This window comes from Rhincodon typus, chromosome 17 (assembly GCF_021869965.1).
Source record: "Rhincodon typus isolate 14 chromosome 17, sRhiTyp1.1, whole genome shotgun sequence".
Taxonomy (NCBI): Eukaryota; Metazoa; Chordata; class Chondrichthyes; order Orectolobiformes; family Rhincodontidae; genus Rhincodon; species Rhincodon typus.
The window spans coordinates 43,654,879-43,679,878 of record NC_063348.1 but is presented as its reverse complement, the minus strand read 5'-3'; the positions used below and the strand labels follow the sequence as shown (position 1 = coordinate 43,679,878).

Genomic DNA, 25,000 nt, shown 5'->3' with positions numbered 1-25,000 from the left:
AAAGTCTTTCAAAAGGTAAGAAAGATTCAACTTAACTTTTGGAGCTCTTAGGGCTCAAAGTGAGCAAAATTAGCAGAAATTCCCAATGTTGATCTTTTCACTCTGGGAGGATGGAGTGCATTGTGAACTGGACCTGTTTCAAGAACATGTTTTGAATACTAGTGCAAAAGATTATGGGAATTCAAATTGCACTGTGTGGACTTTGCACTTAAAATCTTTTGTACTGGTTGAACTGATATTAGGGGAATTACAGTGAAGAAATCAACACAATGGAGCAGCACTTCTGTGGTATGCCTAACTACAGGATTAGTAATCCAGAAACCCAGAATAACGCTCTGGGGAAATGGGATCAAATCTGCTGGAATTTAAAATTGAATTCATGAAAAATATCTTGAATTGAAACCAGTCTCAGTTTCACAGTCACCATTACTATCATCAATTATCATATGTCAAAGGGCTAATGTCCTTTTGGGGAAGAAAGTCTGCTGTCTTTGCCTGGTTTGGTCGACATGTGACTGCAGACCCACAGTAATGTGATTGACTCTTAATTGCTTTCTGAAATGACCCAGCAAGATACTTAGTTCAAGGTGAGCAACAAACCTTGCCAACAATAATCTCGTCCCATCGAAGGATAAATTAAACAAAAACGTCTTCTGCAGGTGAAGGAAACTTGACTTCATAGGTGACAAAGCTCATCAGGCATCTGAATAAAATGGCTAATTCCATCCACTAGCAATATTGGTTATTGTTTTGAAAAAGAAATCTATTTCCTGTGACATTATACACATGGAGTCATAAACAAAATAATCTTCAGGTGAACTGTAGTTCAGTTGCCGTGATAATTGAACTGGAAAAAATAAAAACACAAATTGCTGGAAATGCTCAGGAACTGCAACATCTGTCGAGAGATCTACACAGTTCTGCTCAATGACCTTTCACTAGGAAGATGCTTTTATTTCAGTTTCCCAGCACAGAATTTTAATTTGCAGACTTTTGTTCAATTACGTACTTTAATCCCTTTGTTTAAAGCTATAAATTCAGTCCCTATTTTATTAAAACATTGAAATAATATTATAGTAAATAGTAAGAATGGCTGGCTGCAACTTGAAAAGTAATGGTTTGGGTATAGGCATCTTCCTGCAACCCAAAATGAGTGGTTGGGAAACTCATTACTGAAACTGTGAAGTGTAATTATAGCATGACAAATATAAATATAGTTTCCTTCAATCATGGGATTTTTGAAATTCATTTGGCAGAAAAATGCATCAAAAATGAGACAGCAAGAAGGATTGTTTTGTACAGAGGTAGTATATGGAAATGTAAGATTTTAAATTTACATTAACAGTGATGAGCTTTAATGTGAAAATTAAGATAATTGAACTTTATTTAGATCACATCAAAGACCACAACGTCATGTTCTAGTGATTGTAATGAGGTCAGCCAGGTGGTCCTCATAGAATATGAGTTCCCCAATTGGGGCTGTTAACCTGGTCCAATCAGGGACGCCTGGCTGACTGACACTCCTGTTTATATTTGATGTTCTGGTCGCTCTGAGGAAGCCAGACCAGTGTCAAGTACAATGCACATGTAAATAAAGGGTGACTTGGTGACGGGATGCTGGCCTCTGTGGACCCATTTCACATGTATTATTAGAAAGTTTATAGCTTGCCAATTTGTAAAAAAGTTAAAGTTCTATAAGTGGTTTATTTGTGTGACCTTGTACTGTTATGAATAGTAAGAGAGAGCCTCATGCCAAAATAAAAGGACTTTGTATTTGTGGTTACCTCTTGGATCTATTTATAAAAGATTGCAGTACTTGTCCTACATTGCACATCAACTTTCAGCATTCCTCAAGTATTTTCTGACAGTTACTGCTTAAGCTTGAATGCAGCTGTTGTTTGAAATGTGTTTCCTTTATATTGGCTCACATTGCAGGTTTGGATATAAATTCATAGAGTCTGTTTCCATGCTGTATGACTCTTAGGTCTAACCAGTCAATGCTGACCATAATCCCAAACTAAACTAGTTCCACCTGCCTGCGCTAGGCCCATATCCCTTCAAACATTTCTTATTCATGTACTTATCTAAGTGTCTTTTAAATGTTGTATCTGTACCTGTATCCACCACTTCCTCTGGAAGTTCATTCCACACATAAACCACCCTCTGTGTTCTTAAAAAAAAAAAAGTCGCCCCTTACATCTTTCTTTGAACCTTTCTCTTCTCACCTTAAAAATATGCCCCATGATCTTGAAATCCTCCATCCTAAGGAAGAGACACCTGCCATTCTCCTTATTTATACACCCCATGATTTTATAAACCTCTGTAAGGTCACTCCTCAACCTCCTACGCTGCAATGAAAAAGGTCCCAGCTTATCCAGCCTCTCCTTATAACTCGAACCCTCCATTCCTGGCAACAGCCTGGTAAATGCTCACCAGCTTAATAATATCTTTCCTATAATAACAGAATGACTAGAACTGGATACAATACGCCAGAAGTTTGAAAAACAACCTTCCACCATCACTTTCTGATGAAGGGTCTAGGCCCGAAACGTCAGCCTTTCTGCTCCTATGATGCTGCTTGGCCTGCTGTGTTCATCCAGCTCTGCACCTTGTTGTCCCCTTCCACCATCACTGTCTGTCTCCTGTCATTAAGCCAATTTTGTAACCAACTGGCAAGCTCATCCTGAATCCCATGTGATCTAACTTTATTAATTACTCTATCATGTGGAACCTGGTCAGAGTTTTACTAAAGTCCTAATAAGCAATGTCTATTGCTCCACCCTCATCAATCTTCTTGGTTACTTCCTTAAAAAACTCAAATCAAGTTTGTGAGACATGATTTTCCTCACATAAAACCATGCTGACTATCCCTAATCATTTCTTGCCTCTCCAAATGGATGTAAATCCTATCTTTCAGAATCACTTCAAACACCTTACCCACCAATGAAGTCAGACTTACAGGTCTGTAGTTCCCAGGCTTCTCCTTACATCCCTTCTTAAACAAATGGACAACATTAGCCTCTCTCCAGTCATCTGGTACCATACCCATTGTTATAATTGATACAAATATTTCTGCAAGAGGCCCCGTAGTTTCCTCCCTAACTTCCCACAACATCCTGGGATACACTAGATCAAGTCCTAGAGATTTATCCACGTTTATATTTCTCAGACCTCCAGCATTCCCTCTTCTATATGTGAACTGTTTTCAAAACATCAATATTTATTTCCCTGAGTCCTCGAGCCTCCATTTCTTTCTCCACAGTTCAAAAAAAAGTGCAAAATATTCATTTAGTTTCTCTGCCATCTCCTGAGGTCCAACCCCTCTTTGATCTTTAAGGCGCTCTGCTCTCTCTCCAGATGCTCGTAATGTACTTGTAGAATCTCTTTACATTATCCTTCACCTTATTTGTCACGGCCATCTCATATGCTGTCTTTGCTTTCCTGATCTCCCTGTTAAGAATGCCCCCACGCTCTTTACACTGTTCAAGAGATTCATGTGAACCCAGTTGTCGGTATCTAATATACAATACTTTTTATTTTTGACTAGAACCTCAATATCTTTATTTGTCCATTGTTCTCTAATCCAACCAGCCTTACCTTTCACTCTAATCGGGACATAATGACTCTGAACTTTCGTATTCACACTTTTGAAATCCTCTAGCTTATCAGATGTCCCTTTGTCTGCAAACAGTCTACTTCAGTCAAATTTTGAAAGTTCTTGTCTCATACAATTACAGTTTGCCTTACTCCAATTAAAACCTTTAATTTTTATGGAAGGCTTATCCTTTTCCGTAACGATTTTAAAACAAATAGCATTACGATCATGAGACTCAAAGTGTTCCCCTCCTATCACTTCAGTCACTTGCCCTGTCTTATTACCGAAGAGAATGTCAAGTTTTGCTCCTTCTTTAGTGGGAGCAATTACATACTGATAAAGAGAATTATCTTGAACACATTTAACAAATTCTTCACCATTCAAACCTTTAACACAATGGTAGTTCCAGTCAATGTTTGGAAAATTAAAATCACCTACTGTTACAACCTTATTACTCTTACCTATTTCTGAGATCTCTCTATCTACATGTTTGTTCCTCAATTTCTTTCTGACTACTGGGGTGTGTATAATACAATTCCATCAATGTGATCATTCCTTTTTTTATTTCTAATTTCAACCCATATATTTTCACTGGACAATTTTTCAGAAATATCTTCTCTAGTTACAGCAGTAATATATTTCTTCCTCAAAAACACCACTCCACCGCCTCTTTTCCCTCTCTTCTATCCTTTCTATAGCATCGAAAACCTGAAACATTGAGTTGCCAATCTTGTCCATCTGTTAGCCAAGTTTCTGTAATAGCTATGACATCCCAATGCCATGTTCCCAAACATGCCCCGAGTTCATCAGCCTTACCTCTAAGACCCGGGACATCTGCTCCTTTTTTCTTCATGCTTTACATGGTGCTAGGTGTAAACTAGTACCCAGTTTTATGGAATTAGCTTGAAAATGAGTAATATTAAAGGCTCCTTTGGTGCATCTAGTGAGCTTTCATTCTTTTTCAGAGGACTTGAAGAAACAAAAGACATCATCTCCTGAAGTTGACAGCATAGCAGATGATGAATACAAACTAACTCAGAGGGTATTGTTGGAAAATTCAGTCCAGATTGAAGGAGAGCTGCCCAAGGATGACAAGAAGGCAAGTTTTAAATTAGAAGTAGATTGAATTTATGTTTGGATTCAATATAGTTGTAACTAGGTAAACTCATTATTTTAAATGCAGAGGGGCATACACAAGAACTGCATGAGGAGATTGAAACTGAAAGTGGAGCCTTTTTAAAGTGCATTTACTGTTTTATATTGACATTCATAATTGATATACATTTGCCAAAAAGTTGTTCAGTTGGTAATTGTTCAGCGTACTTTAGGATAAGTGAGACTACAGTCATGCAAAGAAATTTGAAAAGTTTACAAAGTGCCTCAATTTTGGGCTGTTCATGTTTTGTTTTTCTGTCTAGCAAAGTTATACCAGTACAATGGCAAATGACTGGGAGTAGTTTTAAGAGATGTTTGAGTACTATTGATTAAGCACTCAGTGCTGATGACCGCATTTAAAGACTGATTTTAGAGGATTACTGACACCCTAATAGCAGATTTAACTTTAACGTGGAATTATTTTGAAATTAAATGAGTTAGTGATTGCATCTCCACTGACAATTTAGCTTCATCATATTGTCTGTCTCTGTAATTACTTAAAGCTAGCATATTAGGGGCGTTTGTGGCACGGTGGTCATGACCCACCTCTGAATGAGGTGGCGTAGTGTTAAGTCCTAAATATTCTGTAAAAGTCTGTTTGAACAGGTTGGTTAGTGTTTGACCTCCTTCTCGCCTGAACAGCAAAGATTTTGAAAAATGTCAGACCTGTATTTATCTGGACCTGAGGATGTTCCAAAGTGCTTTAGAGCTAATGAAGTTTTCAATTGTCACTGCTGTAACATCAGCAACAGCACAGTCAATTTGCAGAATGGTCACTTGAAGCTAATGTGACATTTGTAAAATATATGACTGGTGTCTGTCAGCCAATCTATTCAAAAAAATCACTTAACTCTTGGAAAATAAGGCAGGGCAGGTGACTGAGGTGTCAGTGGGGGAACACTTTGGGTCCAGTGACCATAAACTATTAGTTTTAAAATAGTGATAGAAAAGGATAGACTGGATCTAACAGTTAAAACTTTAAATTGGAGGGAGGCCAATTTTGACGGTGTTAGGCAAGAACTTTCAAAAGTAGACTGGGGCGGACTTTCGCAGGTAAAGAGAAAGCTGGAAAATGAGAAGCCTTCAAAAATGAGATAACAAAGAGTCCGGAGACAGTATGTTCCTGATAGGCTGAAGGGCAAGGCAGGTAGGTGTAGGAAATGCTGGATGACTAGAGAAATTGAAGTTTTGGTCAAGAATAAGGAGGAAGCAAAAGGCAGGTACAGACAGCAGAGATGAGTGATTCCCTAAAAGACTATAAAAGCAGTAGGGGTATACTTAAGAGGGAAATCAGGAAGGCAAAACGGGGACATGAGATAGCTTTGGCAAATGGGGTTAAGGAGAATCCAGAAAGATTCTACAAATACATTAAGAACAAAAGGGTAGCTAGGGAGAGAATAAAGCCTCCTAAAGATCAGCAAGGCTGCCTATGTGCAGAACCGCAGGAGATGGGGGAAGATACTAAACGACTATTTTGCATCAGTGCTTCTTGTAGAGAAAGATATGGAATTTAGGGAACTAAATAACGACATCTTGAAAATTGTCCATATCACAGAGGAGGTGGTGCTGGACGTCTTAAAACGCATGAAGGTGGATAAATCCCAGGGACTTGATCAGGTGTAAGCTAGAACTCTATGGAAAGCTGGGGAAGTGATTGCCAGGCCCCTTGCTGAGATATTTGTATCATTGATAGCCACAGGTGAGGTGCTGGAAGACTGGAGGTTGGCTAATGTGGTGCCATTATTTAAGAAAGGTGGTAAGGAAAACCCACGGAACTATAGACTAGTGAGCCTGACATCGGTGGTGGGCAAGTTGTTGGAGGGAATCCTGAGGAACAGGACTTGCATGTACTTGGAAAGGCAAGGGCTGATTAGGGATGGTCAACATTGCTTTGTGCATGGAAAGTCATGTCTCATGAACTTGATTGAGTTTTTTGAAGAAGTGACAAAAGAGGATTTAAGATGGCAGAGATAACACCGTGTGGAACTGGAGGAACACAGCAGGCCAGGCAGCACTAGAGGAGCAGGAAAGTTGATGTTTTGGGTCAGGACCCTTCTTTAGAAATTCTTCTTCAGTTCTTACTATCTCTTGATGATGGCAGAGGGTGGACTTGATCTATATAGACTTCAGTTAAGGGGTTTGACAAGGTTCCTTATGGTAGACTGGTTAGTAAGGTTAGATCACACAGAGTGGAGGGAGAAATACCTACTTGGATACAGAATTGGCTCGAAGGTGGTGGTGGAAAGTTGCTTTTCGGATTGAAAGCCTGTGACCAGCAGTGTGCCACTAGGATCAGTTCTGGGTCCACTCTTTCTGTCATTTATATAAATAATTTAGATGTGAACATGGGAGATATGGTTAATATGTTTGCAGATGATACCAGAATTGGAGGTGTAGTGGACAGTGAAGAAGGTTACCTCAGAGTGCAACGGGATCTTGATCAGATGGGCCAATGGGCTAAGGAGTGGTAGATGAAGTTCAATTTAGATAAATGTGAGGTGCTGCATTTTGGAAAGGCAAATCAGGGCAGGACTTACACACTTAATAGTAAGGTCCTGGGGAGCGTTGTTGAACAAAGAGATCTTGAAGTGCAGGTTCACATTTTCTTTAAAGTGGAGTTTCCTCAGGTAGATGGGGTAGTGAAGAATGCGTTTGGTATTCCTGCCTTTATTGGTCAGTGCGTTGAGTATAGGAGTTGGGAGGTAATGTTGCGGCTGTACGGGACAGTGATTAGGCCACTATTCGAACACTGCATGCAATTCTGGTTGCCCTCCTATAGGAAGAATGTTGCGAAACTTGAAAGGGTTCAGAAAAGATTAACAACGATGCTGCCAGGGTTGGAGGGTTTGAACTATAAGGAGAGGTTGAACAGGCTGGAGCTATTTTCCCTGGAGCGTTGGAGGCTGAGGGGTGACCTTATAGAGGTTTATAAAATCATGAAGGGCATGGATAGGGTATATAGACAACATCCTTTCCTTGGCATGGGTGAGTCCAAAACTAGAGGGCATAGGTTTAAGGTGAGAGGGAAAAGATTTAAAAGAGACCTAAGGAGCAACATTTTCACGCAGAACGTGGTACGTATATGGAATGAGTTGCCACAGGAATTGGTGGAGGCTGGTACAATTGCAACATTTAGAAGGCATCTGGATAGGTGGAACGAAATTTATTTAGGATATCTGGTCAGCATGGACGAGTTGGACAAGGGTTTGTTTCAGTGCTGTATATCTCTATGACTGTAAGTCAGATTCATTTTCCTGTTATACAGTGGTTGCTAATGTTTGTTCTAAGTGATAAATCTTGCTGCGACCAGTCAAAGCTGCTATTTTGAAGGTGGTTAACTAAACCAGATTAATTGTAGATATTGTCTAATCAACCTATCCAAAGTTGTTTTTATGCAAGTATGGAGCAGGTGGGACTTGAACCCATACCTCCTGGCCCAGAGGTAAGGATTCTATCACTGAACCATGAGAGCCTTTAGTGCTAGATTAATTGTATTTGTCTTCTTTTATAATCTGTTGCCTTGGGCAGCATTTGGTATAGCTGCAGCCATTTAAGTTTGCCTGGCATCTCTTTAATGCCTGACCTAAAGACCAGAAACTGGTAATGGAAAAATAATTTATTAAAAAAGAATATTGGTCTAAAAATAATGTGAGGTAAGTAATTTTCAAGCAAACCCTCAACGTTTTGAGAGACTTCAGACATAAGTCCATTGATGCAGAGATGGCCAAGAGGCTTATCACCACTTTTTCCAGTGCAATTAGAGATGGGCAGTAAACACTGGCCAGCAAGCAAAAGTAAGATTTTAAAGATTATGAAAGGTTGTGAATGGGAAATATTTTCTCAACTTGGAGAGTCAATAAGGAAATCATAATTTTAAAATGGCACTGGGAAATGGGGTAAAATGAATATACAAATATTTATGAAGAGAATTCTTAGAACTAGGAATGCTTTGCTAAAAGTGATTAATTATGGCAGAGACTTTTGTATGTAGGCAAGGAAGAATAGACATAATTGGAAGCAGAGGAAAATGCAGAATCCCCCTTTGGGATTAGTTTGGATTACTCTTGCATGCAACTGGCCAAATGACCATCTCTGTTGAAAGGTTTCTATGTATAATGACTTTGTTTCTTTGAGATTTACTGTTGTCTTGCATTTAGATCAATTAATATAGTAAGGACATTATGTAAAACAATCTGGATTTCAGACCAGTAAAATAACTATGCATTGTCAAACAGTGGTTAAGGGCTTAACAGTATTTAGAGTAGATATTTGTTGTACAGAGCAGTTGCTGTAGGGTGAACGATATCATCTAGTAGGGTCTGATAGAGATGCCTGAGACCAAATGGGAAACAGGTGATGATTTTATGTTAAAGAATAGGCAGCATGCATGGAGAGAAAGCAAGCTGACGTAACGAGTCTAAACTCAAAATGTTACCTTGGCTTTCTCTTCATGGATGCTGCCTGACCTGCTGTGATCAATAGCATTTCTTGTTTTCAGTACAGATTCCAGCATCTACAGAAATTTACTCCTCCTTAATTAAGGGATAGTTGGCAAGCACTTTGCTGAATTTATAACAACAAGTAACCACTGTGGTTGTAGTTTGTGTAGAAATGAAACTGACCAGACAAGTATATGGCTACACTTTGGCATACCAACATTTAACCTCTGGTATTTGATAGTGAAATTCAACTTTTAACAAATGGTGCTCGAGTGAGTAACAACAAAAATGTAATATTTCAACTGTGTATGTTTTGTGTAATTTTGTTCACTGCTTCTTAGAGCTAGATAAAAGATAGAGCGAGATGTGTTCTTATTTTCACTGCCTAGAAACAATAGAACTTTCCTCGACATTTATTGTGTTCAACTAAAATATTTTCAAGTGTCTAGTAGTTCCAGTATCAACAGCAAGGCCTGAAGTGTATAATAATATGCTTGCAAATGTTGAAGCATTAGCAAAGCATTGGTTTCCATTTAAAATAAACCCTGTGGTAGGGCTCTCTTTTTCTTTAGATGACAATAACAGGTGCTATGTAGAATTTTAAAGTGAAGCCACAGCTTTGAATATGATGGAAATTAAATGAATGTGCTTTTTCCTAAAACCAATGATATTTTAATAACCAATTGCATTCTTAATTAAATAATTTTCTCCAAGAGCATGAAGACTATTACTTCTGTGTTCAGGTTCTTCTCCTATAACACTTTGATTTCTGTTGGTTACTGCATTGTGTTCCTTGTAACAAATGTTTCCTGTTTATGTGAACCATACAGAACAGTAATTGTGTTTATGGTAGAGTGATCAGAGTTGATTTTTTTTGTCTTGCACAAAGAATATATTTTTATACTTTATCCGAACAATTTTAAAATGGGATACTTAAAATATCCAAAATGTTATTTTTTCTTTATGGAGACTCGAGAAAAAATGCAATGCTCACCAAGTGATTTATCCCTTGGTTAGTAATTAACATTGTAAACTTGAAGCAAACAAAAATAAAATGCAGTGAAGTGTATCTTGTTGCTGCAAGTTGCAAAGGATGCTGATTGTCAGAATTCCAATCTTCTGGTGAAATGGGCTGTTTTGTTGTTTGCTTGCCTATTTAACATTTTCAGCTTCTTTATTCCAAGCCAGACTGGCTGCAGAGGCTCCTTGTTCAGGTTTAATGATGAAAACTCACCTTTAGGTTCATTAAAGTAGGCATGCCTCCTACAGGCTGAGTCTATTACATGCCAGTGGTTTAGACCATAGTGTCAAGTAGGTTTCTCTGGTAAATCAAGTGATATAGGATAATTCGTTCACTCAGCTTTGAAATGACCCAGTTGAATTACCGAATCTTCTAGCAGTAAGTTAGAAACTTCCTGTAATATACTGTATTGGACCACTTCAGACTCAGTTACAATTCAGGCCTATTGAATCTTTTCATTCCGGCAAATGGGACTAGTTCAGTTTGGGGAAACTTGGTCAGCGTGGACGAGTTGGACCAAAGGCTCAGGTTCTGTTCTGTATGACTGTAACTGTCACTCGAGGAGACAGTGAGCAAACATCTGAAAGAAATGGTTGGGAGCAATAGTAAAAATGAGTTTCATTTTTAAAAAAGTGCAATTCAAATTGATTAAATTGATAATTTAAATGAGTAATTAATAAAAATGGCCCTTAATAGTGAAAACAGCACAGCTAACAAATTGTTTTTCCATCTAGGTATGAAGCAGGGTTGAAGCAGAGCTAAAGAAAGACAAAATTCCTGGTCATCAAGGAAGAGGAGAGGTCTGGGGCCAAGCTAAGGAATTGAGTTGAAATAACATAAACCTTGCTTTTATCTCTGACGATGTACAGTCAGAGCTGGTGTTGGCAGAATTCATATGAGCGTTGGGAGAAGGTTGTCCTACAGTCTGACTTTTTTCCTTTTCCCACCATGCTTTGTGAGTAGGTTTTTTGGGGAGGGAGGAGATGGAAGGAGTGAGTGTATTTGATTCAGTCGTAGAGTTCACAACCATGCACACTACATCTCCAATGCTCTTTCACTGTCTCCCCCTCTATACATCATCCATCTCTCCCTCTGTCTTCTCTGTTTCTCTCGCTCTCTCTGTCTTCCTCTCATTCTCTCCCTCTTCCTTCCTGTCTTTCTACACTCTGTCTTCCCCCTCCCTAACACCTCTCTCTCTGTACTCCCCAACTCTCCCTCTCCTTCCCTTCCTCTCTGCCCCTCTTTCATCCCCTTCCCTGCTTGCCCCCTGTTCTCTCTCTTTCTGTCTCTCCCCTCCTCTCTTCCCCCTCAGTCATACAAACACAGACACACACCTCACAGCCTGCAGGTTCCGATGCCCACTCCACCTTGGTTGTGGCCCCTCAGAGGACAAGAACTTGAATCATTTGCTCACTTGGATTGTTGCTACCTGCACCCTCTGGCAACTGAGCCTGTTTCCTGACAAGTCTCATGCCTTGTATGCTCTCCAACCCCTACTCCTCCCCACAAGCAGATTCTCTATCACTGTTAACAATGTGCAAGCCTTATTGATAAACCTGTCAGCACCAAATATGTGTGAGAAACAACATCTGATTAGAAGAGTGTCTCCTTATGGAATCTTGCTGTTTCCAGTATTTGGAAGTCTGGTGACAATCCACATCGGGCCCCTTCCTGAGGGAACATTCTGGTTCACAGGATGTCTGTTGGACAAGCCGAATCCAAGTAATGGTCTCAAAGAAAGCAACAGGAGGTGTCAAAAAGGCATAATTCCATATTATTTGTGAGACTTCTCAAAATATTTTTAACAATAGGACTTGTTAGAAACTCAGGAAGTATCCTCTTTTTGTGGTCACTTTGGGGTTGAGCCAAAGATTCAGGGACAGTTAAATTGTTCACCCGTGAGCTGAATAAGTTTATATTAGAGAATCATAGAGATGTACAGCATGGAAACAGACATTTCGGTCCAACTCATCTGTGCCAACAAGATATCCTAGATAAATCACATTCCCGTCTATTATTATTATCTGTTATTTAAAACTACCACATTGTAGAATATAATTGTTCTGAAGGAGCAAGTGCTCATGTTAGAGTTCCACTCTTTCATGTCACTCATTGCGAATGGAGATTGTGTGTTTGTAGTAACCTTCATAGGGAGTAGATCTGTTAATGTATTTTGTGCAACTGTTGTGATCCCTTGTAATTACACATCACTAGTATGTGGTTGTACTTATTGCTATCATGCAATAAACAATAATAAATTGTTAGCAAAGAATAATGTCTCTTCTATAAAGACTTTACAGAGGTGTAACCTTCAGGCTGTAGATGAAGTATAGAGAAAGGAAGATCGGTGGCAGTGAACTGATTCAAACAACCCTTTCTCTGATCCACATCCTGGCAGAGGTAACGGATACCATGAGGTTCCAGTCGCAGCAATCAGGATAATATCACAGTACATAAGGCTATGCACCCAATGATGTGACGCAAGTGTGCAAAACTTTCATAAGCCACCAAAATCCATTTGGAATTCTTTCTTTTTATTACAGTTTAAAGGGAATTAATTTTGAAGCTCTAACAGGCTAGGCAGGCAGGGGTTAAACTAGTCAAAATGTGGACCCTCAACCTGCCATGAATGTGCAAATGTCTAGATTACCCATGGCAATTTAGAGTTAGCTGGGTAACTCACACAGGAGAAATGGATCAGTGATTAAAATATTTAAATGAGGAGTTCTTTCTCGGAAGTTGGAAATTATTTCAGGGTATGGAAAGAGTTCCTGTTTAATTCTATTTCAACATTATTTAAAAGCTCCAATTAAACCTTTTGAGTTGTAAGACTATTTAGAAATGGCTTTTCTTTTTCCTGTTTGCATCTTGTCCTTTTGTCCTATTATTCCCTGAGTGAATGTATCATGGAACATTGTGGTGTAAGCAATGGTTACTTTATCAGATTATGTAATCATATTTCCTTGTTGGACTTGCTCTCAATATGCAGAAGTCACATTGTCATGTCAATTATATTCTGACACTCTTGGATAAAATATGCATAGACAATAGATAGATTTCACAATGTTACAATTTGATTTCAAAGATGGTAACTATTGAAGAATTTTTATTCACATTTTGTTTGTCTTTCAACTTACTTAAGGTAGAACATTACATTGACATTGAGCAAAGGGACAACAAAAAACAAACTGAATACCAAAGCAATACTGGTAAGTATTTAGTATTTTATATCACTGTTCTTGGGTGTAATTGAATTTAAATGGATTGAGTGGCCTTGACAAGTTGTTTTGACAGTGTTTGTCCAGAAGCTTTAAATGTAATTGATACTTCTATCCTCCTTCCTTCTCACAGTCTTCTCGTTAGGAAAAGTGTTTAGCATACTGCTCCAGGTGATACCTCAGTCTATCATTTGTGAAATAATTTTCAGTGGAACAATTTGCCCGGGACAAACTCACTCATTCTTAAATCCTTAGATACTGACCAGTAGTTTCAGTATTTACATTTCATAATGGTTTACAATATCATTGAACTTTCACTCATTAATGAGAGCTTAAAAACTCAAGAGCATGTTTACAAGAATGAAATCAGGGATTAAGGGCTTGTCATACAAGGAACAGTTGAGGACTCTGGGTCTGTACTAGATGGAGTTTGGAAGGGTGAGAGGGAGAACTCATTGAAACTTACAGAATACTGAGAGGCCTGGAAAGAGTGGACTTGGAGAAGATGTTTCCACTAATAGGAGAGAATCGGACCCAAGTGTACAGTCTGAGAATGAAGGGATGACTTTTTAGAGCTGAGATGAGGAATTTCTTCAGCCATAGGATGGTGAATCTGTGGAACTCATTGCCACAGAAGGCTGAGGAGGTCAAGTCACTGAATGTATCTAAGAGACGTAGGTAGGTTCCTGATTAGTAAGAGGATCAAGGGATATGTGGAGAAGGCAGGGGAATGGAGGTGAGAAACATTTCAATGGTGGAGCAAACTCGTTGGGCCGAATGGCCTAATTCTAGTTATATTTTATGGTCCCATTGCATTTGCTGTGTGAATAACTGTTGGGGCTGGATATTACAAGGTATCATAGTCCTTGTCTCTTGCCAGAAAGTCGGAACAGTGTCATCAGGGCTAGGAACGGTTGTGCCTGTCTGTTAGTAGCCAGCAGGCAGGATATTCACCCATCAGGAATAGGCAGTCCCACTACAGCAGTAAACTGCTGCTCAAGCAGCTGGCAATTCTCCAGTGTTCGCGACATGACTGGGAGTGGTAGCCATCGCCAGTATTGTACTTGAGGCTTGAGATGAACAGTGCTACCTGATCTGGATTGTGTTGCAAGTGTTTGAGAATTTTGCTGGGTGGCAAGCTGACAGGCTGTAGGGAGAAGTGTTTGGGATTTGAGAGGCTATTGAGGAAATGGAAACCTGGAGCAGGTCATACCTGCAAGGAGTCCCTTTATTGGGCTTCCTTTGTACTAGGCATGATTCCAAACAGTGGAGAGCTGAATTTCTAAAGCAGGGTCACAGGACTTGAAACGTTAACGCTGTTTTCTCTCCACAGCTGCTGCCAGTCTTGCTGAGATTCTCCAGAAATCTCTGTTTGTATTTGCTTTAGACCTCTAGCATCCACAGACCTTTGTTTTATTTTAATGGAGAACTTTCCCTCAATTCCAACTGACTCGAGTTTTGCTAGGACTCCTTGATACCACAGTCGCTGAATTAATGCCTTTCCAGGTCAGCAACTGAGGAGCCCTGATGAAAACCAAACTGAGTGTCAGTGGCCAGGTGATTGAGAAGCTTATTAGCACCGTTGATGACCCCATCCATCACTTTACTGACGGTCAAGAGTAGATTGACGGGATGGTAACTGACCAGGTTGGACCTGTCCTTCTGTGTACAGGACACCTGCACCGGGACAAGATTCCACATTGTTGGATAGATGCCAGTGGTATACCTGTCCTGGTGAAGCTTGTCTAGGGGTGCAGTTCTGACACAGAAGTCTTTAATATTTCCAGAATATTGTCAGGGCCCATTGTAGCAGCCTTTGTAGCATCTAGAGCCTTTATGTTTTCTTGATATAATATGGTGTGAATTGAATTGGCTGAAGATCTGCATGTATGATACTGGAACCTCTGGAGGTGGCCAAGATCATCAACTCGATACTTCTAGCTAAAGACTGATTCAAATGCTTCAACCATATTTTTTGCACTGATGAGCTGGGTTCCCCATCTGAGAATGGGGTTATTTGTGGAGCTTCCTCCTCCAGAATGATGTTGCTTATATGAATTGGGCACTTGGCACAAATACCAAGTAAGAGACCCGAGCCTAGATTTTTGTGGTATGTCAGCATATCCAAAACAGCTCTCGGAACCCAGATCCAGAAATCCTACCATTATTTCTGACATATGCTATTTTTACCAGTAGGGAAACAATGAAAACACAAACTGAACTTCTTGCTGACATGACTAATTTCTCAATGGAGTGTGGGCTTTATCTCACAGTACATTATGAGGAATCTTTAGTGTAGATGTGAATCCTGAACGGCACGTAAAGGCAGTGGAACTGTCAAGCTGTGGAGTTAAGTAGTCTGCCCTTAAAAATTGTGAATTTTAAAATACACAATCAACGCTTATCACAGTGGGGTACTCTATATTCTCAATTTGTTTGACAGTTTCAAGAATTTACAAAAGGATTAACTGTCTTGTATTCATTTCCTCACATTTAAATGTTTGTTTTTAAAAGTGAGTTAAATATTGGTATAGGAAAGATGTCAAACTTGAAAGGGTTCAGAAAAGATTTACAAGGGTGATGCCTGGGTTGGAGGGTTTGAGCAATAGGGCAAGGCTGAATAGGCTGGGACTATTTTCCTTGGAGCATTGGAGGCTTGGGGGTGACCTACAGAGGTTTATAGAATCATGTGGGGCATGGATAGAGCAAATAGACAAGGTCTTTTCCCTGTTGTAGAGGAGTCAAAAACTAGATGGCACAGGTTTAAGGTGAGAGGGGAAAGATTTAAAAGGGACCGAAGGGGCAACTTTTTCATGCAGAGGGTGGTGTGTGTATGGAATGAACTGCCAGAAGAAGTGATTGAGGCTGGTACAATTACAACATTTAAAAAGCATCCAGAAGGGTATATGAATAGGAAGGGTTTGGAGCTGGCAAATGGGACTAGGTCGGCATGAACGAGTTAAACTGAAGCATATGTTTCCACGTTGTACAGCTCTGACTCTATGACTTGAGGGTATTTAAATATACTAAGTGGACTTTAATGAATGAGTGCATTTCTTTTTGTATAGTGAAGTCTGTAATAGAAACTCAACTTTATTATGTTTCATCTCAGCATAGTTCCAGAGTTCTGCCCATGGCGGATGCTGGTTGGCATAGAAGGTGTAAAAGTAAAGTGTAATGACTATATTCCCTTAACTTTTTACTCGTCGTGCAGAATTCTATGGTCAGTGTACAGCTACCATTTCTGCATGCAGAAGTCAAGGAATCCCAATAGTGGGGCATAATGTTCAACAATAGTAATGCCACTGAATATCAATAATTAGATTTTCTTTTGGTGGAAATGGTCATTGCTGGCATTTGCATGACTTGTTACTTGCCACTTGTCAGCCCAAGTCTGGATATTAAAACAAAGTTGCTGGAAAAGCTCAGCAGGTCTGGCAGCATCTGTGAAGGGAAAAACAGAGTTAATGTTTCGGGTCCGATGACCCTTCCTCAGAACTGATGGTGGCTGGGAAAACGTCAGTTTATATGCAGGCTGGGAGGGTGAATAGTTGTTCATGGAGACTATTAGTGACTAACAACAGGTGGTGTGTAATGGCAGGCTATGTGGTAGCAAGGCCTGGTGTGTGGGGTAGGGGGCTGGGACATGGGAGAGTTTAGGCCCGAAAATTATTGAACTCAATATTGAGTCTGAAGGGCTGCAGGGTTCCCAAGCGGAAAATGAGGTGTTGTTCTTCCAGCTTGCGTTGAGCTTTGCTGGAACACTGCAGCAAGCCAGAGACAGAGATGTTGGCCAGGGAACAGGGTGCTGCATTAAAGCGGCAAGCAACAGGTAGTTCAGGGTCTTTTTTGCGAGTAGAACATAGATGTTCTACGAAACGGTCACCCAGTCTACACCTCGTTTCCCCAATGTAGAGGAGACCACGTTGTGAGCAGCGAATGCAGTAGGCTAGATTCTGGGAAGTGCAGGTGAAGTGTTGCTTTACCTGGAAGGTATGTTTGGGCCCTTGGATACTGGGGAGGGTGGAGGTAAATGGGCAGGTGTTGCACCTTCACCGGTTACAGGGGAAGCTGCCGAAGAGCCGTGGGGAGTGTTGGGAATGAAGGAAGTGTGGACTGGATATTGTCCAGGTCTCGCTGGATTTAGGCATCAACTGCTTCAGTAACTGAAGAGTCACAAATGGTGTTGAACACTATGCAAACCATCAGAAAACATCCCCATTTCTGACTTTACATGAATGGAAGATCATTGTTGAAGCAGATGTAGATGGTTAGAACTCCTGTAATGATGTTCTAGTCCTGAGATAACTGACCTTCAACAGTCACAAACGTAAAGCTTGGGGTTCATTAATGAAGGGTCCCTCCCACCAACAGCCCACAGGAGGCAACTTAATGGACTGGGATCTTGGCATGAATTTCACCCACCACCAGCTAAATCCAAGCAGAGGCTGAAAGACATCTTCAGTACACATTAAAAGCCTGCTTAAGGGTTTTATTTGGCCCACTGTGAACATGGGCAGGACCAGGCGACTTGGCTATCAGCAGGCTTCCTACTTAAAAGCTAGATACTTTCACATCTAGCATGTAAAACCTACAAGAGTTTGTGTACTTCTGTGCTGTCTTCAAACCCATTGTGGGCATGAGGTAAAATACAGCTTTGTTTTCTCATGTTTCCTCTGATTCTTTTGCCTATTACCCCATAAATCTGTGCCTGTCTCGTTATTGACTTGTGCCATTTAGAATAACATGTCACCATCTGAATCTCCAAAGCCAATTCATATAAGCGACATCAACCACACAACCCTCCTCAAATATCTCCTTAATTGCAAAAAGCTCAACCAAGTTAATGAAACGCTATTTTCTTTAACAAATTTGGTCCGACTTTCATTTATTAATTTACATCTTTCACAAATTCCAATTAATTCTATCGTGGATTTATGTTTCTGAAATGCCCCAGCACTGATATTAAGTTGACGGATACTCAATTGCTGGTTTTACCCCTGCTCCCCTTTTTAAATCGCGTTAGGTATAAGCAATCCTCCAATACTCCATTAGAAGTTAAATTTGTTAAAGGTCCATTGGTAGATTATTTTGGTTTAATCTTGAATTGTGGCTGACATGACAAGTAGTAAACTTTGGAAGCATTTCAGAATAATTATGAATTATTTTATAAACTTGCAAGTTCCACCTCTTTGGTTGCAGCACGTTGGTAAGAGGCTTCTCAGTTACAATGATACATATTCACACAATAAATATATTGATTTTATTCTTTGACTATAAACATTGATACTTACTGAGCCTGAGATGATTCTTTTTTGTGAATTGCTGAAAGTATCTAGCGCCCTCTATTAATAACTTGCTTACAAATATAATGAGATTAATTATGATTCCAACAACTGCTGTCAAGGGGCTGTCCCTGCTGTTCCATGGTTACTTCTGTCTGGACTGTTCTACACCACTGCAGCTCATCAAAACACAGCTGGGCAAATAAGTAACAGAACAGCAACTATCATGAATGAGTGCACTTATTGGTTAAACAATTGAACAAATATTGCAATTGGAACATATGATATAACCACTCATGTACTGATTTTGTACTTTCTCGAATGGTTTTTGTTTTCTGTTTGCAAGGCCGTTGATAGAGGAGCCTCTCCATCATGGTGAAAATGGCTGAATATTATAAATCCAGAAATCAAATACAGCCACTCTTATCTTTTTGGGACTGGGGCGCATTTTGCACTTGTGCATTTCACAGAGGCAGCTGGCTATTTAAATTCAGCAGCTGCCTCCACTGAAGTGGGATTTTGGTAGTTAAGAGTGTGAAAGCCAAAGGGTGCAGATTTAACTTTGTAAGTGCAGATCAGAAGTTAGTGGATTAATTTGGATAGCCTGGATGTCCTTTTTGGAGAGGTAATGTATCACTTTGGTTAGGGTTCAAGGACACCTTTGGTGGAAGGATGTTGGGAAAGGTAAAATGCTGTTTGGAATTGTTATAGGTGGTACTATTGTGCATAAAATGTGCAAAGCTCATGACCGTCAGGTATTATGATCCCAACTGTGGTACTCCTGTATGTCAGCAGATTCCAGAATGAAATCTACTTTGATAGATCCTATATGATCATTTAACAGGATGTGAAGGGATGCCTCAGATGTAATGGACTAAAAAAACTGGAAATTGATATTAATTAATAGTTAATTAGGTGAGAATTGGTTGGATGAACATGGGCAGCAACTTATCAGTGGGTTGAGACTTTTTATAGAGTTTGGTTAACTGAAATAATACACTCACTAAAATTGTGGTTTTGGCCTCTGTTTAAAGGCATTTATCTTCTGATGTATAACACTTGTTTCATTATTGTTAATGTGATGGTTGGCCATTGAAATAGTCGCATGGGGCTTCAGATTTTCTTTAACAACAGTACAGAAGTTTATTACACAAAAGAAGAAATTAAAAAAAAGGACATGCTGTCTAGATATACAACCTCTGTGCATGTATAACCTAGTATGCCTCGCTCCGACTAAGCACCCTATGATCTGTATGTCCTTGTTTGCTATGATCTTCTGTACTGCAAAAGAAAGCTTTTTATTGTACTTAGGTACATGTGATTACAATAAATCAAACCTAATATTTTCAGAAAAATTAATTCACTGTAATTTGTTTTGGGAAGACCTGAGAATATGAAAGACTCTTTTTGTAATTGGTTCTTCCTTTTAACATTGTTCTGTGTCTGCCTGGAGTGTGCCATAAGGTGACTTGCTTACATAATTTTTCTCAGTCATTGTGGGAATCTGTCTCTCTCTCAGTTACAGTTTGACTCTTATTGAGAGCTTGCCTTATGAGGAATTGAGTGGTGAGTAGAGTCCTAGTATTCCAGCACACAGGTTAACAAAATACTGTGACATGCACAGCTTGCCATCCTGAAAGCGCTTTCATCAAATTTCAATTTTTGAACATCATAAAGTGAGGTTGTAAGAATATTTGGAATAAAAAGATATTTCATAGTTCAATGTTGAAAGCTTAAACAGAAATGTTTGTCATTTTTGTGGTATGAAGATATTTAATACTCAATATAGTCAAATCCAGTTTAGGAAATTGATCTCTAATGGAGATCACACCGCCAAGATCACACTTATTGTCTTAAGGATCTGGGGTAGGGGGTTTGCTTCTTTTCTTTCCTGCTATCCCTTGATAGTGATGCTCCCACAATGTGTAGGATGCAAGTTCATACATTAATACCAATTTTAAAAGTCTATGTTGTCTGTAATCGTATTTCTTAAGAGAAAGTAGTTTTCACAGTATAAAGAAAATATGACTCTTTTAACCTCGTGAATTTTTAATTGGATTTGTGTGTCGATGTTCTTATTTGTTATATATGGAGCCAAAGGTAGATAAATATTTACAGTATATTTCTAGCTTGTGTTATTATCCGGCACTGTCCTTTGAATTTAGGCCTAGAAGTACTCCCTGGGGAAATAATAGAGGAGACTGCTGCAAATTATACTCATTATGAAAGTAAACACACATCACTTAACTTCAAAGTGAATCCAAATGTTGAAGAGTATAATGAAAAATCATACGACCAGGTATGTCAGTTATTTAAGACCTCTTGAAAATACTTTATAATGTGGCAGAGAAGCTTGTTAGCTTTGCCTCATTGTTGTCCACAATCATATTTTCTGTGACCTGCTGATTTAATCAAATCCAAACTGCATTTGCTTCTGCCCATCCAAATCCAAATAACTTTGTAGAATATTAACCTAAACTTCAATTCTAATCTCCAGCTATACTTGAATTGCAACCCAGTGAGTTCACAACTTTCTTCAAAAGAAATCTGTTAAAAGGAATGTTATATGAACCACTTCTGAAGACCTAATGTGTTGTACTTTTGAAGTCTTACAGATAAAACATTATGAATCATTCCTTGATAATGGCTCTATTTGAAACTTATTAATGTTCATGAACTTAAATGCTTTAAAATTAACTATTCAAAGTAGAATTGACTATTTCTAGTATTTGTTATAGTCTCTGCAATCAATCTGTTCTGTTAAAATAGTTTGAAGCACCTTAAAGATGTAATATTCAGAATACACAATTTCTAATGTTACTTGGTATGGGAATGTAGTAGTTATCCTTTGAATTAAGATGTATTGAAATGTCATATTTTCTCTTCTTTTCGGAGTTTACTTTTCAAAATGAATGATTTCCTCTAATTAGTAATGTGCTGGGAGAAAAAACCATGAGAATAATACACGTTTTCATCAATAGTGTTTTGTTTGCAATCAAAATTTTTCTATGAGGAAAAATGTTAAAAGATAAAAATAAATTTTGGCCTGGAGTTTAAAAAAAAAGGACACTACCTTAATCCAATCATGATTATTTATTTCATTATCCAAAATCCCACCTGGTTTTTAAACACCTGGTTTTCTGCCTGTGAGGATGCTTCAGTGTGAAGGATTGCTGACTTCCGACATCACTTTTGTTTGATGCCTTTTGACTTGTTAGCAGGTTTTAAACTGCCATTGGAAAAGAAGAAATCCACACCACATTGCTAGATCTTTGTGTGCAATGTTGTTTCAGGCCAGAAGTCAGTGCTATCATTTTCTCACTGACTGTGAAATCTGGCGTTTTACTATTTGAAAGTTCCGGTGATCAACCTAAAAATTGAAGTGCACAGAGATCTTGTATGGCTTACAATTTCTACACACTCGCAGCAATGCGCCGGCATCTCCAGGCCCGACAATCAAGCCTACCCCAACTCAGAGCCTCCCTCTCCCAGACCTGCAAAGGACCTCTCCTGTTTTTCATTCTTCGCAGGATCCACAACCTCAACTCACGATTCTATTCTGCCTTATTGGACACTAAAAACCATAATTATACTAAACTTACTGGTGCCTGCCACCCAACACAGGCCTCTTCCACCCCCCAAATCCCCAACCCTACCCAGGACCTTCCCCACAATGTGCCCACTGCCATTGACCATATGGCCACTATTGGGGCACCCACGGACTCCATGGATGACATCACATCCGCCGACGCCTGGCACGCCGCTTCCGATACGGTGACCGCCATTGACGTTGCTGATACCGCCAAAACCGTTTCCGAGACCAACAGCACCACCAATATCGAAGATGCACCTGCTGCCGCTGCCGCCGCCAACATCGAGGACTCACCTGCCAATGCCACTCTGCCCACCACCTCCGCTCTACCCACTGCCGACACCGATGCCGTTCTGCCAACGCTGCTCCGCCCACCGCCCCCCGCCCCCACAGCCAGCAGCTCCACAGTATACACTAGCACCCAGCCCTGCTGGGTCTTCACCATCCACCCCAGACCACCCCCTCACTGAGGACGAACGGTCAGTCCTCAGTAAAGGACTCACTTTTATCCCCCTCCACTCGAACATCAACGAATACTGCTCATGCTTGGACGTCAAACGGTTTTTATAACGCCTCCGCCTCCGCGCTTATTACTTTAATCGTGAGCTTAACCCTCCCTCTACTGCCCCTTCTCCCGCCTCCAACACACCCCTCCTCCGGGACACTACCCCAAGGCCTCCTACCCTCCCTTGATCTCTTCATCTCCAACTGCCGTCGAGACATCAATCGCCTCAACCTCTCCACTCTTCTCACCCACTCCAACCTCTCCCCCACAGAACGTGCAGCCCTTCACTCCCTCCGCTCCAACCCCAACCTCACTATAAAACCTGCAGACAAGTGTGGCGCAGTTGTAGTATGGCGCACTGACCTCTACATTGACGAGGCCAGGCGCCAACTCTCTGACACCTCCTCCTACTGCCCCCTTTATCATGACCCCACCCCCAACCACCAAAACATCATCTCCCAGACCATCCACAACCTCATCACCTCAGGTGACCTTCCACTCACAGCCTCCAACCTCATTGTTCCCCAATCCCGCACCACCCGTTTCTATCTCCTTCCCAAAATCCACAAACCTGACTGCCCTGGTTGACTCATTGTCTCTGCCTGCTCCTGCCCCACCAACCTCATCTCCACTTATGCCGACTCCATTTTCTCCCCCCTGGCCCAGGAACACCCTACCTATGTCCATGACAACATCCACCCCCTCCACCTCCTCCAAAACTTCTGATTCCCTGGTCATCAACATCCAGTCCCTATACACTTGCATTCCCCATGCAGATGACCTAAAAGCCCTCTGCTTCTTCCTGTCCCGTGGCCCGACCAGTCCCCCTCCACTGACACCCTCATCGGCTTAGCCGAACTCGTCCTCACCCTCAACAACTTCTCTTCAACTCCTCCCACTTCCTACAGAAAAAGGGGGTGGCCATGGGTACCTGCATGGGCCCAAGCTATGCCTGCCTTTTTGTAGGATACGTGGAAAAATCCCTCTTCCGCAGCTACACTGGCCCCATCCCCCACCTCTTCCTCCAGGGAGCTGGAACAGTTCATCCACTTTACTAACTCTTTCCACCCCAACCTTAAGTTCACCTGGAACATCTCTGATACCTCTCTCTCCTTCCTGAACCTTTCTGTTTCAGTCTCTGGCAACCACCTGGAAACTGATATCTATTTCAAGCCTACCGACTCCCACAGCTACCTCGAATACACCTCCTCTCACCCACCTTCCTACAAGAATGCCTTCCCCTATTCCCAATTCCTTCACCTCTGCTGCATCTGCTCCTGAGATGAGGCGTTCCACTTGCGGACATCCCAGATGTCCTTGTTTCTCAAGGCCTGCAATTTTCCCTCCACAGTTGTCGAAAACGCCCTCGACTGCGTCTCTCGCATTTCCTGCAACTCATCCCTCGCACCCCCTCCCCGCAATAGTAACAAAGACAAAATACCCTTCTTCCTCACATAACCCCACCAACCTCCGGATTCAACGCATCATCTCCGCCACTTCCGCCACCTGCAATCTGACCCCGCTACCAAGGACATTTTTCTCTCCTCACCCTTATCTGCCTTCCGGAGGGGCTGCTCTCTCTGTGACACTCTCGTCCGCTCCATACTCCCCACTAGCCCCACCACCCCTGGCACTTTTTTCCCTGCAACTGCAGAAAGTGCTACACCTCCCCCCTCACCCCCATCCCAGGCCCCAAGAAAACCTTCCACATTAAACAAGTATTCACTTGCACATCTGCTAATGTGGTATATTGTATCCGCTGTTCCTGATGTGGCCTCCTCTACATTGGGGAAACCAAGCGGAGGCTCAGAGACCGCTTTGTGGCACACCTGCGCTCGGTTCGTGACAAACGACTGCACCTCCCAGTCGTGAACCACTTCAACTCCCCCTCCCACTCCTTGGACGACATGTCCATCCTAGGCCTCCTCCAGTGCCACAATGATGCCACCCGAAGGCTGGAGGAACAGCACCTCATATTTCGCTTGGGAACCCTGCAGCCCAATGGTCTCAATGTGGACTTTACAAGCTTCAAAATCTCCCCACCCCCGACTTCATCCCAAGACCAGCCCAGCTCGTCCCCGCTTCCTTGACTTGTCAGTCTTCCCTCCCACCCACCCACCCCTCCCTCCCAACTGACCAACCCCCATCCCAACTCCCTACCTACACTCAACTTTACTGGCTCCTTCTGCG

The 25,000-nt window shown here is 41.0% G+C and overlaps 1 protein-coding gene across 1 annotated transcript in view; it reads left to right on the top strand.

Moving 5' to 3' along the window:
* Positions 1–21,282, top strand: part of iftap (intraflagellar transport associated protein) — a 177,659-nt gene extending 156,377 nt beyond the window's left edge. The window contains exons 3-6 of the mRNA XM_048607359.1: positions 4,561–4,694; positions 13,353–13,419; positions 20,879–21,012; positions 21,211–21,282. Of these exons, the coding sequence (XP_048463316.1) occupies positions 4,561–4,694; positions 13,353–13,419; positions 20,879–21,012; positions 21,211–21,267 (392 nt within the window). The 3' untranslated portion in view covers positions 21,268–21,282. The remainder of the gene's footprint in view (positions 1–4,560; positions 4,695–13,352; positions 13,420–20,878; positions 21,013–21,210) is intronic.
* The last annotated feature ends 3,718 nt before the right edge of the window (positions 21,283–25,000 follow it).